Genomic DNA, 14,053 nt, shown 5'->3' with positions numbered 1-14,053 from the left:
TGGACTATTGTGGGTGCATTCTATTTTGCATTTGAAAGTATTAATGAAAAAAACTGAAAGAACTTTTTCATGGAACAAAAATGTTTCTTTTGCAGTCAGCTTTACTTAAATTACCATTCTTACAGATGAGATTAAAAAAGAAAGCACTTTCGGTTACTTTTACTGTAAACTTAAAAGTACAGTATAATACGTCCCATGATAACATGAATTCGGATATAATGTGGTTGTGGTTTTACTCCCGAAATTTCATCTATTCATTCGCACATTAAAAATAGTTTTTGTTCCAAGTACCTGAAATAGTAAATAAAAAATCATTATCATTTTGGGGAAGAGATCGCATATGAATTTTAATATAATTTGACCGTGGTGTGGTTCCTGAAATTTTAAATACATGTATGGGTATTTTTCTCTTACCGGGATTATTTTGTGTTAAGTATGAGAAATAGCGTATAAAATGTTTATTATCAATTTTTGGACTGCAGTCATTGCATTATAGTGGTTTTCCACTGTGCTAAACATCATTCACCATTACACAATTAAAGAAGCTATATGTGATGGCATATACATGACTGGTGGATAAAGCTTGTGCAGCTTGGAAGCAAAATGTCTATCTGCTTTAGTTTTGAAACTGAAGAGCTTATTAGGAAAATGTTAGATATTTAATAGAATTTTATTTAATGGTGTTTTATATTGATTATATTAGATATAATGCAAATTACAGGAATTTATAAACTGTTATGTATTTTCACAAAATACTATCTGTTGTTGGTAAAGTCTGTTTTTTGTGTGTGTTAAATGTCCTCTGTGTTCGACATGCAGAATTGGTCAGTGCCAGTGCTTTGCTACATATATGGCCATCATTTTAAAGATAGGCTTAATTGAAGAGTGTATTTTCACCCAGGGTACCATATACTTTATAATGTCACAAATACTTGCTAGCCAATTAAAGATATCGTTGAGTAAGTTGTGTGTACAAACATTGTTAATCAATAATTGTATGTGTCATTGAGGCCTAATAATATTGGAAGTGATTAATAAAACTTTGAAATTTGTATGTCACTGTTCTTTTCTTGTACCTTATATTTTGACTTTGAATGTGTTTTTCATCATGCATCAGGTTATCAAAGAATATATCATATTCTGTATCTACCAGTTCTGTTTATGCATACATAACTGTATAAATGGACTGGTTATAATGCCTTGAATCAGTATGCTGGAAATGAAACGGTCAATCAAATATATTGCTTTAAGTTTTTTACTTTGTTGAACTTTTTTGAACATGTGGAAGCTTGCAGTTTTACAAGCTTACGATTTTTGCAACCAGTTGTAAAAACTGCAGTCTTGTGCAAGCTTGCAGATGCTGGCAAGAAAATTGTCAGAGATGGTACCATGCTTGCTCTAGCTAAAAAATATTCATTGGAAAGCTTATTTTGATACAAACTTGCCGCTACCTTGGGGTAAGCTAACCGCAAGGGTGCATTTTGGTTTGGGTTCATTTGTAACATCTATAAATCAGAATTCTATTTCAGCTACACTTATAAAAATTTGCATATAGATGCATCTTGATAAAAGTAACTTGTCTGTTTCTGAACTGGACTAGAATTATGTGATTATCATACGAGTGAGGTTTGTATTTTCAGCTTTGTTTTGTTGAACTCTCAGTGTTTTGGATGCATGCTGTTTCTCCAACACATGCATTTTGGTATGTGATTGCAGCTCAAAGAAAGTAACTTACAAAACCCTTAACTTACTTGAATTTTCAGCATTTTTATTTCATCCACAGTATCTTTGACCCTAGTTCACTCACACCCCTGAAAGTTGGCATGTTAATACTTTCTAATGAGAGCAGATTGACCAAACCAAGACTGGGTCAGTGTGTCCCTATTAACATTTAAATGACTTTTTTGTATTGTAACTTATTATCAACCTTGTTTCACTAATAGTTGTGAAAATTGCAGCATGAATGCATATGAAGCTGAGAGGTCCTACCATTTGAAAATAACTTATTCTGAACTAATTTTCATGCTTGAGTATCTATTTCACCGACACTTGTGAAAATTGCTGTGTGGAGGTACATCAAAGTGAATAGTCTTACCATATCAAAATAGGTTATTTTGACTTAATTTTCATGCTTGGATGACTTTTGTGTTTTCAGCAACCCTCATTATCTGGAACCACATTTCTCCTACACTTATAAAACTTGGCATAGGCTGGCATATCAAGGAGGATAACTCAGTTATACCAATACATTGTCATAAAAGCATAATTTTTATGTTTGAGGTTCTTGTGTAATTTGAGGTACCTGTTTATTATACAGTAGGATTGATGTTCTTGAGTGCATATCATGCATTTTAATGTAGCTGTTGAGCAACAGGTTGCAGTGGCCTGCGTTTATGGTGTTTAACATTGATGAAAAATCATCTCTAGGGTCTTATTTTATTGCTATTCACCTATTGCCTCCACATGTGCATTGAGATGACATCTTGATATGAAGATGCATCAGACATCAAAACTGGGCAGTTACGGTCGATTGAATTATTAGATATTGACACATACAATAATAGCCATGTTTATCATAAGCTTCTGGTCCATTACAACTTCAGCTGTGTTCTTGGAATCATGACACAGTTGACAATATGATAAAGTTTCAGGTGATCTTAAATTTGCAAGTATGAATCCACCACCAGTTCCCAGAATCTGTTCTCAAAATTACCTCATCTTAATTTTACTATTTTTAGATTTAAGAATTTTTGGATAAGTAATCTGTTTCGAATCTCTATGTGTAAGGAACACACAGAGCAATAGTACATTACACTATGTATTTGATGTTGTTAATTTATTTTCAGAACCAAGTTCAAGATGACCTTGTTCGACTTCAGCCAGGGTTCAAAAGTGAGCTGCTCTCTTCAGTTCAGACTTTTCATAAGGACGTTGGTGATTTTTCCAAGCGATATGACAAGGTGTAATGATCCATCCTTTTTTGTTTGTTTTTTTTATGTCCTCACTGCGATAGAAGAAGGGTCATATTTGGTTTGCTGCAGTGCTCATGTTTGCATGTCAGTACATCAGTCTTAATCCCATTTTAGAACAGTGACACAGATTATTAAACTTTGATACATGAAATTGGTCATAAGCAAATAATCTGCATGTACTTTTAGGTAATTTTTAGGTAATTAAAGCAATGTTTAGCTCTTATAATTATTATGTCCACCATTAAGTGAAGCTTATTATGTTGTAATGTTTTCAGTATCTGTATCTTTTACCTATTTCTGTGCACTATAGACTTGCCAACCGCTATAATTTTGCCACTAGTCTTATGGAAATGACCCTCTATATATGAACTTCTGAAATAAAGCCACAAAGTAAAGAAATATGATTGTTTGTGGTAAAATTTTAATAGTGGTTTGTGCATGTTTGATTCGGATCCTTGTTTCATAATAGATTTGTTGGCTATTGTTTAGTTTTCTTTTTCATGCTGAAAAACAGTACCTTCCATTTGATGTGCACACATCCTCCCTCATAGTGAAAAATTGTCAGTATGATGTGATTCCTATTGCAGCTCGTTTGCCCCTGCAATGTTGTGTGCAAAACAAGCATAGCTAGCTCATCTTTTCCATAGCTGCTACATCAGAACATCAGAGCAGGGTAGGATGAGGGCATCTGATGGTAGCCATGGGTAAGTATTGCATAATTAAAATGAGTTTTACCCCCCAAAAAATTACATTTTAATAGCAGCAATAGCTTACCCATGGCTATTGATTAGCTGAATTTGTCACTATGGAGGGTTGGCTGATGTTCTGTTAAACTGATTAAAAAAAAAAAAGAGAACATGAAAAACGCTCACCATTGGTGGAGAGGTCCATGTTATGGAAGGTTGGTATTTCTCTGGCCACATGTTGTGCCATAACAATGGGACCCAGAGAAAAGATGCCTTTGCTTTGTTTTGATGTTGAGCCAAGGTAAAAGGAGGAAAAGATAGCATGGGAATGCCAAAATGCTGCATTCATGATGTCCGTCAAGGAGGAGTGATTACGGTAGGCTGATGAGGTACCAATGGCTCGAACCTCATAAGCTTTAATTTTTATAAAGGAAAGGTATCGATTGGTAAGAGGCTTGTATGTTACTGATTGTAGTGACCATCCATCTTGAAATATTGGCAGCTGAAATGTGTATATAACCCATGAAAGTGAGGAAAAGACACTTCCTACCATTTCTATTTTCTTTAGATGCTTTAAGATAGAAATCGAGTGCCCTCACAGGATATAAAAGCCTATCTGTATCATGCGCAGCACAGATTCGACTGAGACTGAGGATTTCTATTGGTAGTGGATCTATGGAAGGTAATTGATATTTGGCTAAAAGTCCTGGTTGACAAAGGAGGGAAACCAAATCATAATTCCCATTATGCCAGAGACAGCTAGAAAATTCATGAATCTCACTTTGTCATCATGCTGAGGCAAAGGCTTGTAGAAACACAGCTAGATAATGCATGAATCTTACTTTGTTGTCATGCTGAGGTGAGGACAAGTAGAAACTCATCTTGAGAGTGAGGTCCTAAAAAGAAGCCGCATTCAATGGTTCATAGTTTTTTTTTTGTTTAATGACCATAAAACACAAGAAAGATTCCATCTAGCCATTAGAGAGTGCAAGACAGGTTTCTGCAGCTCAAAATACTTAATAAGATTGGCATGGTGCAAATCTGGAGCAATTGCCTTGAGAAAATATAAGTGTGTTAGAAATGGGGGCTCTGTAGACCTTGAAATCAGCCATGGAGGTTATAGAGGGGCAGCTAGGATTAACATGTTTCCTACGGCACTAATCACAGAAGATTTTCCAACTGGCATCATAGACCTTGGATGTAGAAGCTCTTCTGACCTGAATGATGCAATTGGCAACTTGGCCTGAAAAGTTGTTCTGTCAGAGAGATCTCTTTAGATGAGCCATGTATGAAGATGGAGAATTTGAAGGTTGTTGTGGAGGAGGGATCCAGGTTTTGCAACAGAAGATCCCTTTAGAAAGGAAGTAACCTAGGTTGAGTGATCAACAGGTCTAGAAGATCATTGAGCCATAAGCGCTGAGGCCACAGAGGAGCTATGAAAAAGATCTGAGCAGTGGAAGTTCTGACTTTTTGCAGAACTTTAGGAATCAGTTGGAAGGGTGGGAAGGCATAAGCAAAGAGCTGATCCCACTATAGACTGTATACATCCACTGCCCAAGCTCTTTGATCTGGAACACGACAAATGTAAAATGGGAGTCTGATGTTGAGCCTGGTTGAAAATGAATCCAGTAAGGGCCTTCACCATGCAATAATACAGACTCTGTTACAAAGTTGTGAAGAGTCCATTCTGTGAGGATGGATCGGCCAGATCTGGTAAGACAAACCACCAAAATGTTTCTTGGTGACTAGGAAGATATTGTAATAGAAGGTGGGTGACTGATTGTTCATGATTGTCCCTTTTTGACAGTCACCAAATTGGATTGGTAACGAAAGATGGGTTTTCTGGGTAGAGGAGATAGTTTCTGAAACTAGAGTTGATACTCCTTGTTCACTTCAAAAAGGCTTAAACCTTCATTCGTGATGCTCAACCGGGCCTTTTAAGAAAGGTCAAGGCGAGCACCAATGGGAATTCCAGGCAGTGGGATGGGCGGCAGGAGAGGGTTCAAGTCCCTAAGGCTGGCCCCAATGGCCTCCTTTGGGAAATGAAGGGGGCTGTGGAAACTACCTCCTGCCTTTCTAGGTTCATAGGGCACATCTGTTTTCTGGTTTCTGGAAGCCAGACTGAAGAGAAGGGGGAGGCTCATTTCAGGGTTGCATATTGGACTGAGGCTGTGTCCACTTGAAGAACTTAGCAGATGACCCTTGAGGGTAAGTCACATTGACAAGCTTCCGGGCTGATTGTGATGGGCCAGGAGTGGAAGTAAATCATCTACGTTGATGATCCAACAAGTCCTGAGAGGCCATGGAAGGAATGAGGCTTCCAAACAGACTCTGAGCTTCAAGCAGAGCAGCCCTAACAAAGTTTACTGTGACCACGAAGTACCTTAGGAGAGTCCATAACCGCATCTTGGCAGATGTGAAGACGTTCCACCAACAAAGCCGCAGAAACAAAGTGCATGCTGATGTCTTGGAAGCAGCTTCCAGCACATGTTGAAGGGTAGCTGGGTTCAGGGATGTTTCCCTCAGCATATTAAAAGAAGAAGCTGGGAAGAAACTGACATGAGAAGGTAGTGGGAACTTCTGTTCCATAGTTTCAGTGTCTTTAATGGAATTTAGGCATGCCCAGGCTCCTTTTGAAATACCCACCTTGGCCGCACAAGTATCAGGTTGGGGAGGTTTTGTGGTCCACTTTGGGGAATGTACCTGATTGCTGGCAGAAGAGACCAGGGTTGCAATGTTGAGAAGGGAATGGTTCACTCTGTACACTGTTGAGTAATATTTTGGTGTGTCAAAAACCTTTAAGCAGTTTCCTCAGTCATAGAAGAATGAGAAAGGAGGAGGAGCTGTTGATGAGGTTGAGCCCCCAAGATTTTTTCCAGACTGGAAAGGATCTTTTTGGACTGTGCAGCGTGTTTTGGACACAATTCAGGGAGTAAGACGCAGTAGACTTCATTTATTGCCTTGTCAAAAAACCAAACCTCTTCTTTCCATCGAAAAGTGATGAAAGAGCAGGCATAAGAGCAGGCATCACTTGTGTGTCCTCCATTTAGAACATGTCTACCACAATGGCGGTATTATATCATTCATGACATTCATGAGATGGTGAGTGTGTAGGAATCACTTAGTCCCAAGAAGGTGAAGATGGCATAGGAACACTGCTCTATGTCCTGTACTGCCACATGGTTAGGAGGGGCTAAAGGAGTGCCAAGAGCTGGATAGAGATGAGAATGTCTGTCAGTCCTGGAAAAAGTGATGTTTCTATCTTTCCACTTGATTTCCACCTGATGATGAGGTGATGGCAGAATATGAGCCGCAGTATTACCTCTGTTATGAGGCAAGATCCAAAACCCCAAGATGGCGTACATGACCAAGGCTCATGAGGTGGAGGGCCCCACATCCTATAGAGATTCATTGAGATAATAGGATAGGGGATACGTGCAGCTGGAGTCTGTAAGATTCCAGCCTTATGCTGACTATGATTTACAAAATGTACAACAATTGTTTCTTGAACATTTGGAACATTTAATAAAGTCTGGATGAGTGTCCCAGGAAGACTTCTTGTATCCACACTTTCCTAAAGACTGTGTTGACATTATTCCTTAATATAGTAAATAAATTAAAATATTTATATTGTCTTGTAGGAGTCATTTAGTTGTATGCACCACGTATGGAGTACACCCCAGTGATCTGTATAGACTTTGTAAACTGTAGCATAAATTGACCAGTCTTTTTTCCATGTAAGAAAGAGAGTCCTGTGCGCTTAGGTGTGATAACTGTTCCCTCTACCGGATACCACAGACCTATTCATATATCATCATTAAGTTGAATTGTAATGATTTGTAGAAGACTTCATTAATACTTGCATCGTATACTGACACTGTCCTACTTTGTCAGTGGTCCTTTGCAAAAAAAGCTATGATTGGCTAAGTGTTTAGTCTGTACAAAAGTGGTTACACACTTCACAGCAGACCTTACTACTTTCAGAAAGAAAATTACAATAGAGGAAGCAATATTTCTTTTATTTTTCTGTGTGGTGGGTTCAAAAGTCAGTCTTCTCTTCACTCTGTTAATGAAGGTGAATGAGTTGAATCTTGTGTACATTGAGATTATCTGGTTCAGCAATTGGAAGCTGAACTTGAACTTCACTGAGGTTGACATATTGTTGTTATGTGCTGGACCAAGTATGCACCATTTTGTTTGGAAACATCGGAAATTGTCTCCAAAATATTTACTAATGATGGGAGAGGTAGTATTTGCATTTTTATCTATCATTCCAGTTTACTGTTCATTCAGCATAATTTTGCTTACATTCAATAAGTTAGGGTCATCTGAGATAAAGGTATGAAACCTGGTATAATTATATACTCCGTGTATGTTATCAATTGCAGGCCTTTCCTTCAGAGTCATACCTTGATATTTCAAGTTTTTGATGACACTTTCCATTCTGCTCTTTAACTTTGGAACCATTTGAGAAAAAGAGATGAAACTTAATATTATTATATATAATTGCTAGTAGGCTTGTTGTATACCACATTTTGGGCCATGTATTGAAGGTTAACGTCACAACTAGTTCTGTTTTCTATCACTTTCCTGCCCTGTCCAGGCTACTGTGACTGAAGGACAAAAATGGTTTCGGCAAAATAGCAATAGTACTTAACCTATGACAACCAAACTTTGTTGATGGCTTATACATAGGGGAAAGGAAAATGGCTATTGATTTTGTAGTTGAAAGGTCAAAGTCACTGACATAAGAAATATTTTTTTATGTACAATAAAGTTATTTATACACCACAGACCTAGTCCATTATGAGGCAGGCTTGTATTGTGCCCTGGTACTATTAGTTATTTTGTTTTTTCTTTATAACTCGGAGGCTTTACGAGGTAAATGGATGTACCTTGCTTTACCCATATTTCCTAAATTAACAGCATGTTATGTTGCAATGTCAAAGATGTATCTTTATGGTATATTTCACTGATAATATAAGCTACAAAGCTGGAATACTTTCATTGGCTGCCTACTAACATGATAGAGTTAATTGTTTCACGCTTTTAACAAAGCAGGTTTATATTGACAACAATATATTGAATTTGCTTGTTGCATACAATGTCAAAAGAAGATAACAGATTTTGATTTGATTTCACCTACATTGCAAATAGTGATAAATCAGGTGACTAAATTGTATATCGGTCAACATCAGAATCAACTGAAGTAGAATGAACCCTAACTATTATATAGTTTTTTTCTCTTTTTATTAATATTTTGCTTTGCCTACAAGATTTTGGAAGGAAAGGATCAGAAAATGGGGTAAAAGCTGTAGCTATATACGCCAACAATTATTTGCAGTACATAGGAGACAAAAAAAACAAAAGAAAAACTTACTCATTGCTGAAAACTTTTCAGAATGGACCAATGGCTGAAGGAATATCCCCAACAGAAGCAAATGACCGACTTCAGACTTTTCAGGTAATTTTTTTATGTAATCTAAATAATATGTAAAAACAATGTTATTTCTTACATAGTGGCTAACCTGCTCCCATAAATGGGGGAAAATAGTACTCTCTATCTGTCAAGAAAGCATTTCCATTATTATTAGTTATAATGTATTATTGTTATTTTAAAGTTGTTTTTCTTTCTTGCATGTGTTCTTTGGTGTCTGGGTAACTCCAGAAAGTACAAAATGTGTCCCTGCCCTTTCAAGCAGCAGATCTGTCAGCTTTGTGATGTAATTTATTTTCACTAAAATTGAAACCAAGATGCTCATTTAGTTAATAACCTCTTTTATCTGTAGTGTCAGCACTTAGAATGTTATGCTTTCCCTTTCTACATTGGACTGAAAATATCTTCTAAAATTGAAAATAATTTGATTTCCTTACCATCGGTATTTCCTCATGCCATATTTTATGTTCAAGGAAGTACTTGTAGAATTCAGTAATGGAAACTGTTGAATAGGTACTTTAAAAATATATAATGATGCATGAGTATTGTCTCAGAGGCGTGGATGTGGCTTCTATTTATTTTTTCTTGCCAATTCCATTTTAGATTCAGCCATTACTCTTTACAATTAGCTTCATATTATAACAAGGGATGTTGTTTATAACTGACATATTCTAATGTGATTTATCATCTTTGTTTGTAGCCTTGCATATGCCTTGGTATAGTCGCATGTACTCCATATTGGACAAAGAAGTTAGGGTAGAACAGTTATGCATGTAACCCATAATCTAAGTGTTGGGTGCTTGAGTTTCCATCAGTGCCTTTGTCCTTAGCAGAGCACTTAGCTCCCTTTTCCTTGGCATTTTATAGCCAGTAATGTGCAAAAAATGCCATTATCACCAACCAGCTAACCACTTGTCAAGCTGATTCTTGTATTCGCATGAAAACTTCTTGTTTTGTATCAGCACATTTCTTGAACCACTCAACACACTGTGTTGTACATTTAATATGAATGTTTTCTCGTAGACTTAGCTTCATTCTGATGCAGTTTGACTTGATGAATGTTCCATAAACCTAAATGTATCTTTTAACACATTAACCCCAGGAGGTTTTTGACATTTTTGCCTGAAAATTGAGTAGGTAACACATTTTAAAAGCTATTTCTGAATAGATCCAAAAACACCAAATCCCAGGTGATCTTTCAGTAACATACTGCCTAGTTTTGTTAGAAACATCATTTTTCATTGGCTATTTGGCTCATGCATCAGCAGAAGTATAAAAGTTGGAATTCTTTTATTTATATATATATATATATATATATATATATATATATATATATATATATATATATATATATATTTTTGCTAAATGGAGCCATTATTTTTGTATTGAGACCACTCTTTAGACCAAATGCCCATCTTATCCTACCTTTTGCAAAGGTTCATATGTCTGTTTGCAGTTCATACCAGTTTGCCTTAGGTCTGAGACCAAAAAGACTAAAATCTGGACACAAAATCGGATTCCGTCCACGGGCAAATTTTGGGTCGATTAAAATCGGGTCCAAAATAAGAGGTTTTTTTCATCTGTATTTTATAGTGCAACTAGATATTCCAGATTATTTGGTATCATTGTACATACACTATAGAGCTCAGCAATAGGCTACTGCCTCCTGCCACGTTAACTCGTTGCTAGGGGTTAATGCATTAATGGTTTTGTTTTATATAAATTATTTTGGGCAGCATAATTGTCCATGCCAGTCATCTTCAGATCTTTGCACTAGATGTTGCATGTATTGATGAGATCTTGAAGTTGAACTTAGATCATTTCATATCATCAAGTAGAAGAGTAATGGGTTCCAAATAGACATCTTCTCCTAACGTTGGTTTCACAATACAAGTTACTCTGTTTAAGGCCTTTATGGAGAAAAACCGAGTACCTTGTTTCTAATACCGGTAGCTTGTTTTTCTTGAAACGGTTTGAGCACCTAAAGATACCTATTGTTGTCTCTCAGTTCATTACCCTAAGGCATCTTAGCCAGGCCTGGACAGTCTACTTCTGATTATAAGTGTGTTTTTTAAACTGCCAAATAAACAACTTGTACTTCAAGATTTACCCAGAAAATATGCAATTGAATTGACCCATTTTCCCTTAAATAGAGGTTTTCTATTTCTTAACATAGGAAGTAGGAAGCTACATATAAGCATTCTAACATACCCACTTTGGCTGAGACTATAATGGCAAGCACCTTTTAATCGTGATTTTCTTCAAGTTCAACAAATAGGGATAAATTATTGTGGTATTTTCGGGTTTAAAAAATGGGATCCATGCCTGACACCGCGTTATAAGTGGGTTCACAAGTTATCAGGGCGCGAGTTATCAAGGGAGTGGTGTACCTACATTAGCCAGCCCAAAACTCGAACCCTTTTCAGAAAGAGATGGCATAGGTAGTGATCAGTAAACCATGCAGCCAACAGGGGCTCCTGTACCATGAGTTTTTCAATGTATACTAACTGGTTTTTGATACTATATGGGTAACACAGGATATTGAAAATCAATGAATCATGTAATTCAGTCACTGACATTTGGCATGGTTTATTTAGAAAATTAATTATAAAAGAGTTAATACCTGATTCCTGGCTTTTTTTATTTGCTGCTCACTTTTTTGCAGTCTTGAAGTTGCCTTTTCATTAATAATAATAATAATAATAATAATTACTTTATTTAAAGAGGGTAACACAACTAGCTGAAGAACTAATCTGCCTTGAGGCACTCATACAAAGGAATTAATTTATTTTAACTGCATCACTGAAGCCAATGGATATACTGGGTTCGGAAGAAGGAAATAGAGTTGGCATTTCTAATCTCAACTGGAATACTATTCCAAAGCAAAGAGTACTGGAGACTTGTTTCAAATAATTCCTTTTTGTTTTGGGAATTTTATCCTATTTGATAGACATGAATTGCAGGTGGGGAGTATGACCAGGTAGCTTATACAGGAATAGAGATTGTAAATATTCAGGAGCTTTATCGTTTTTACGATATGTTTTTGGACACGGTATGTTTTCAGACATCTTTTTTTTTGTGGGGGGAGGGAATATATTTAAATGCCTTGTAAGTTTTGGACATTGCTTTGCTACAATTTTTTTCTACAATTTATGTTTCGGACATAATCTAGGAAGATCTGCGTCATTTTAATATAAAATTTACAGCGTGTTTGCTGTTAATTTAACTGGTACAAAGTTTGCTTCATTTGGTCACCATTATTTAATGTGATCATGAACTTCATGAACTAATATAATTTAAAATTCGTAACTGTATGTATGTATGTATACATGCATGCATGTACGTACGTACGTATGTATGTATGTATGTAGATAGATAGATAGACATTTTTATATTAAGCCATACACAATAAATAGCAACATCAAAGCATGAAAAGAAATATGATTTAATGCTGTAATATATTTAAATATATTTTTCAATTTCAAGTAACTTGTCCATAGCCCTTTTTGGATCCTCGGGCGAAAAGCCCTCATTCTACATTACTGTTATCATCCATATTGTTTAATTGTTTGTCATTTCTATTCAGCTCATTTTCACTTCACTCGGTTTGACACTGATGCCGCTTACCTTGAAAGATTTCATTATCATTGTGCGCTTTTCCTCCAGTGTGTCCATGGCATTTACAGTCCAATACAGTCTGTTTGCTGGCTGTCTTGATCCATCCGTTGCTGCTTTCATCAGATGATTTTGTTGCATTTGTAGCATCCCTGAGGTATTCTATCCAGCTGCAGTGGAGGTAGCTCTTGACAGGTTTATTGATGCTCACATCAAGAGGATGCAACTTGGATGTGCAGCCTCCTAGTATTATTACTGGTACAACATTTCTACATTGCAGCTGTTTTTTCACATCATAAGTGATGTGAACTCAGAACGAGTCCTTAACTAATAGTGATCGCTCTCTTCTGGTGAATGGCAAATAAATTTCTTCAATCCATCGCATCATTAGTGTTTCGTCCATCGATGCTTTCTTTTGAACTGTGATAGTCCACCCTTTCGGTACCTTCAGATCTTTATGTTTCTTTCCCTTGAAAATAATCATTGGGGGTAATGCATTGCCAGAAACTGCAATGGCTACAATGACAGTAATGTGTCTCTTCTCCACTCCAGTTGTACGAATCAGAACGCTTTTTGTTCCTTCTTTGTCTAAGGTTTTTCCTGGCACAAGATCAAAGTACATAGGTGACTCATCCATGTTAATAATAAACTTATTGTCAAACTTGTCCTCCTCACGTCTGTCCATCACAAATTTGTGGAATGATGCAATGTTTTCTTTCAAATCCTTGGGTTAACGTTGGGCAAGAGAGGTCCTGCTTCTGAGCACAAACCCATTTCTTTTCATGAAACTCTCTCCCCAAGAATGAATGGCATGGAATTTGCTCTCTGGAAATTCTGTTGAGACAAGCTCTTTGATATATATACATATTCCCTCAATACTGACTAGAATTTGTAAGTCATACTGAGTGAGCACCCATTGAGCTATCTTATCATCTATGGCTTGTCCATATGCAATGGGTCGTCCACACTTAGGTAAATGTCCGTTCAAGTTCAGATCTGCAGAAAAGTCAATTTTCATCCAGGTTCTCACTGTGGATTTCAGAATCTTTAATTTTTCTGCTGTAGGTCTAATTCTCAGAAGTTTTGCATTGCTAAAGATATCCTGCTTTTGCTTTAATGTATATTGTTTATAGTGACCACATACAGTACTGGGTGGAGCTCTCGTGAGTTCAAGATAATTAGACTCATCATCTACAGCAGCTTTCTTCAAAGGCGGTTCTTTTTGTGATGCATTCTCAGAATCATTAATTCGAGGTCACTTCTATGGAAGGCCTACTGGCCTCGTTGGAGATGATTTTGGCAAGGGAGAGTCTCTCCATGAACTAGGCAGTGCCTCCTTACTT

General features: G+C 36.8%; 1 protein-coding gene across 1 annotated transcript in view; it reads left to right on the top strand.

Annotated features, from left to right (window-relative positions):
* Positions 1-14,053, top strand: part of LOC149776300 (dynein axonemal heavy chain 8-like) — a 565,538-nt gene that overhangs the window by 196,157 nt on the left and 355,328 nt on the right. Inside the window, exons 29-30 of the mRNA XM_089942774.1 lie at positions 2,847-2,960; positions 9,060-9,122. Of these exons, the coding sequence (XP_089798900.1) occupies positions 2,847-2,960; positions 9,060-9,122 (177 nt within the window). The remainder of the gene's footprint in view (positions 1-2,846; positions 2,961-9,059; positions 9,123-14,053) is intronic.

The sequence above is a fragment of the Sinohyriopsis cumingii genome, chromosome 18, assembly GCF_028554795.1.
Source record: "Sinohyriopsis cumingii isolate HCF-2022 chromosome 18, ASM2855479v2, whole genome shotgun sequence".
Taxonomy (NCBI): domain Eukaryota; kingdom Metazoa; phylum Mollusca; class Bivalvia; order Unionida; family Unionidae; genus Sinohyriopsis; species Sinohyriopsis cumingii.
Note: the sequence above shows the minus strand (reverse complement) of the source record. Positions and strands in the feature narration are given on the sequence as shown.